This window comes from Propithecus coquereli, unplaced genomic scaffold (genome assembly GCF_000956105.1).
Source record: "Propithecus coquereli isolate 6110/MARCELLA unplaced genomic scaffold, Pcoq_1.0 Scaffold247, whole genome shotgun sequence".
Classification (NCBI taxonomy): Eukaryota; Metazoa; Chordata; class Mammalia; order Primates; family Indriidae; genus Propithecus; species Propithecus coquereli.
The window spans coordinates 1,202,056-1,205,088 of NW_012148030.1; the positions used below are offsets into that span (position 1 = coordinate 1,202,056).

General features: G+C 36.9%; 1 protein-coding gene across 1 annotated transcript in view; it reads right to left on the reverse strand.

Moving 5' to 3' along the window:
* The window catches only part of COL14A1 (collagen, type XIV, alpha 1), a 220,417-nt gene that overhangs the window by 75,839 nt on the left and 141,545 nt on the right, over positions 1-3,033 (reverse strand). Inside the window, exon 25 of the mRNA XM_012646547.1 lies at positions 929-1,057. Within this exon, the coding sequence (XP_012502001.1) occupies positions 929-1,057 (129 nt within the window). The remainder of the gene's footprint in view (positions 1-928; positions 1,058-3,033) is intronic.

A 3,033-nucleotide genomic window follows, 5' to 3' on the forward strand; every position in this document is an offset into this window, starting at 1 on the left:
GAGTTAGTAACATACCATTTTAATTTACAGCTTTCCCTTCATTTCAATATCAGTGCAAAGTGCTTTCACAATATCATATTTAGTTGTTGATTCATTCCCATATACCAAAAAGTTCTTTAAAAAATACTAGTTGGAAATAAGCTTAAAATACTTTCCTTACCCAAATATTTGAGTTAACACCTAGCAACAGCCTCCAAATTTTATTTGCTAGCTTTGTTGAAATCCTAAACCAAAACCAGATTTAGAAAACCCAGTGACATTAACCAAAAACTTGATGATCCTCTTAAGTGCTCATCATGTGCAATATCCAAGAGCATGAGGTTGAGAAGCTTCCGTCACTGGTTCTTCCTCAGTGTTCCAACCTCCAAACTTTGGAGTTTCCCAGCCTCCAGACCTACTCTCTCTTTTTCTAGACTCACTCTCTGGGTGACCTTGCCCCGTACCATGGCTTATGCATCTCACACACACAACTTCCAAATTTATATCTCCACCCCAAAATTCTTCCTAAATCTGCTGCTGCCAGTCTGACATCTTCTCTGGGATATCAAACAGGCAATCTCACATTTATCATATCCACATCCAAAAAATAAACTTCTGGTCCCACTCCTCCCACTGCCCTTCCATGAACCTTGTTCTTTCTTTAGTCTTCACTATCTCAGTAAAAACTGTTTGTCTTTCTTTTCCTTGCCCACTACTGCATCCAAGAGTTCAGTGTGCTGGCACAAAGTGGGAACTCAAGGAATATTTGTTGAAAGAGTGAGGGAACAAAAGATTGAATCAAGTGCTAATACATAATTCATTGTTTAGTATTTGCACATCACATAAGATAAGTGAGGTACTCTGCATTAGACACACACAGGCAAGATGGCGTACCACATAGATCACTCATACGTGTGTGTGCAAATGTTATATAAGTAAATATACTTACTATCTAAAATGACTCCAACCAATGGGTCAGAATTTTTATTCAAAATCTCCCAAAGAGCAAATGGCTCCTGTGGAGTATCAGGAAGAATTCGGAATAGAAAACTGATTGTGTAGTCAGAAGGCAATCCTTCTGGATGCAAATATCTGAAAGTAGAAAATAAAATGTTTTATTGTATCTTTCCTCAAAAAGTCACTCCTCTGATTATAAAGCAAATATATTTTCATTACGCAGGATTTGGAAAAACAGAAAAGAAGATTACCACTAATCCCAACCAGATCACTACTTTGGCGTGGTCGATTTCTCCCCAGTATTTAAAGAATACATTTAAGTGTTTGTCCACTTTATGTCATTTTGTCCCTTTATTTTCTAACTTAATAAACATTTTCCATTTCCTTGAATATTGGTAAGAGCACAATATTTAATGGCTGCACAACCTTCTCTTGCTTGGCTATTTCATAACTTATCTAATCAGTCACTTCTCATTGAATATTTAAGTAATTTTAAAAGTTTTAGCATACTGAAATAATGATTATCTCTAATCCTTTTATAAAACAACTCAGGACAATGTCACTTTCTACCATATATTGTAGTTAATTGCATTCCAGTCTGCAGTGTGTGCTGTGACGCACGACTCAGATCCACCTTCAAGAATTAAGAATATGCTACCCATGGTCCCGAGAGTGTTGTCTGCAGACGGCATTCAGACCAGCCCCCTTCAGTAATTGCCTCTGCTGAAGAAAGATGCCTTTGTCAAGGTCATGCCACCTTTCTAGGGCACATCTTTTCAATGACTCATCTTTCAGAATACAAAGACCAGTGCCCCTGATTCCAGTGAGATAAAACTCTAAAGGGTCATCTCATTTTCAGAACTCCTCTGGGTGGTCAGCTGAAGCTTTTGTAGAGATTGCTTCATAGTTTGACTTCGCCCTCTGCCCTATCCTGCTTCCTGCTCTTCCCTTCCACAAGGGCGCACCCTCATCAACTTCTCACACATTGATCTCTACCTGAGAATCTGCTTCCTGGGAAACCCAACCTTCTATCTTATCTTATCTCTCTTTCTAACAACTAACCAGATCACTCGTTTACTTTTTTAATCCTCCCCAAACAAAAAAATACAGTACTTTATATATAGTAGGAACTCTGTAATAATTATTATTTGAACGAATAAATGTGTGACTATGTGGGAATTTGGCACAAGTTTGAAAATGAAAGTTTGGTTTGCATAGATAAAAATAAATATTTCATTTGTTCATTTATTCATGTATTAGTTAATTCATTTGTTCATTCAACAAATATTTATTGAGTGCCTACTATATGCCAGACATTGTAACAGGCATTTAAGATATATCAATGCATAAAACTGACAAAGATCCTGTGATCATTAATTTTAGGTGTCAATTTGACTGGATTAAAAATACCTAGAAACCTGCTAAAGCATTATTTTTGGGTGTGAGGGTGTTTCTAGAGGAGATTAGCGTGTGAGTCTGAGTGGACTATGTGGGGAAGATCCACCCTCAATGTGGATGGGCACCATGTAATTTGCTGGAGAACCAGAGAGAAAGAAAACAGGAAAAAGGTAAAATGTGTCTGTAAAGTGGCTAGATGATGTGATTTTTACATAAACCTGACACTACACTTCATCTCTCTAGAGTGGCTGTTGTGACTTCTCAAAGATAAAAACCATGTGAATTACGGCACTATTGTGAGAGCCTGATTGCTGGGTGCAAATCCCAGCATTGCTGTTTAACAACCTGTGTGATCTCACCCAAGTCATTTAGCTCCTTTGTGCTTCAGTTCCATCATTTGTAAAATTGAGATCATTGAATCTACTTCATAGAGTTGTCTGGAGGTTTGAGCAAATTAATATACAAAAGCATTTAGAACAATGTCTGGTATACAGTAGTGCCATATAAGTATCAACTATTTTTATATATTTTCTCAGATCAAGAGATGCTAGAGTTCAACCAGCATTATGTGTGAGACTGATGTTTTTAAACAAAGAAATGTAAATATCATCTGCTCCAAACATCATGAAAAATCCTACCAGGAACTATTACAGCATATTTCAAGATGACATCAATTTCACATTGAGATATAAGAAACAA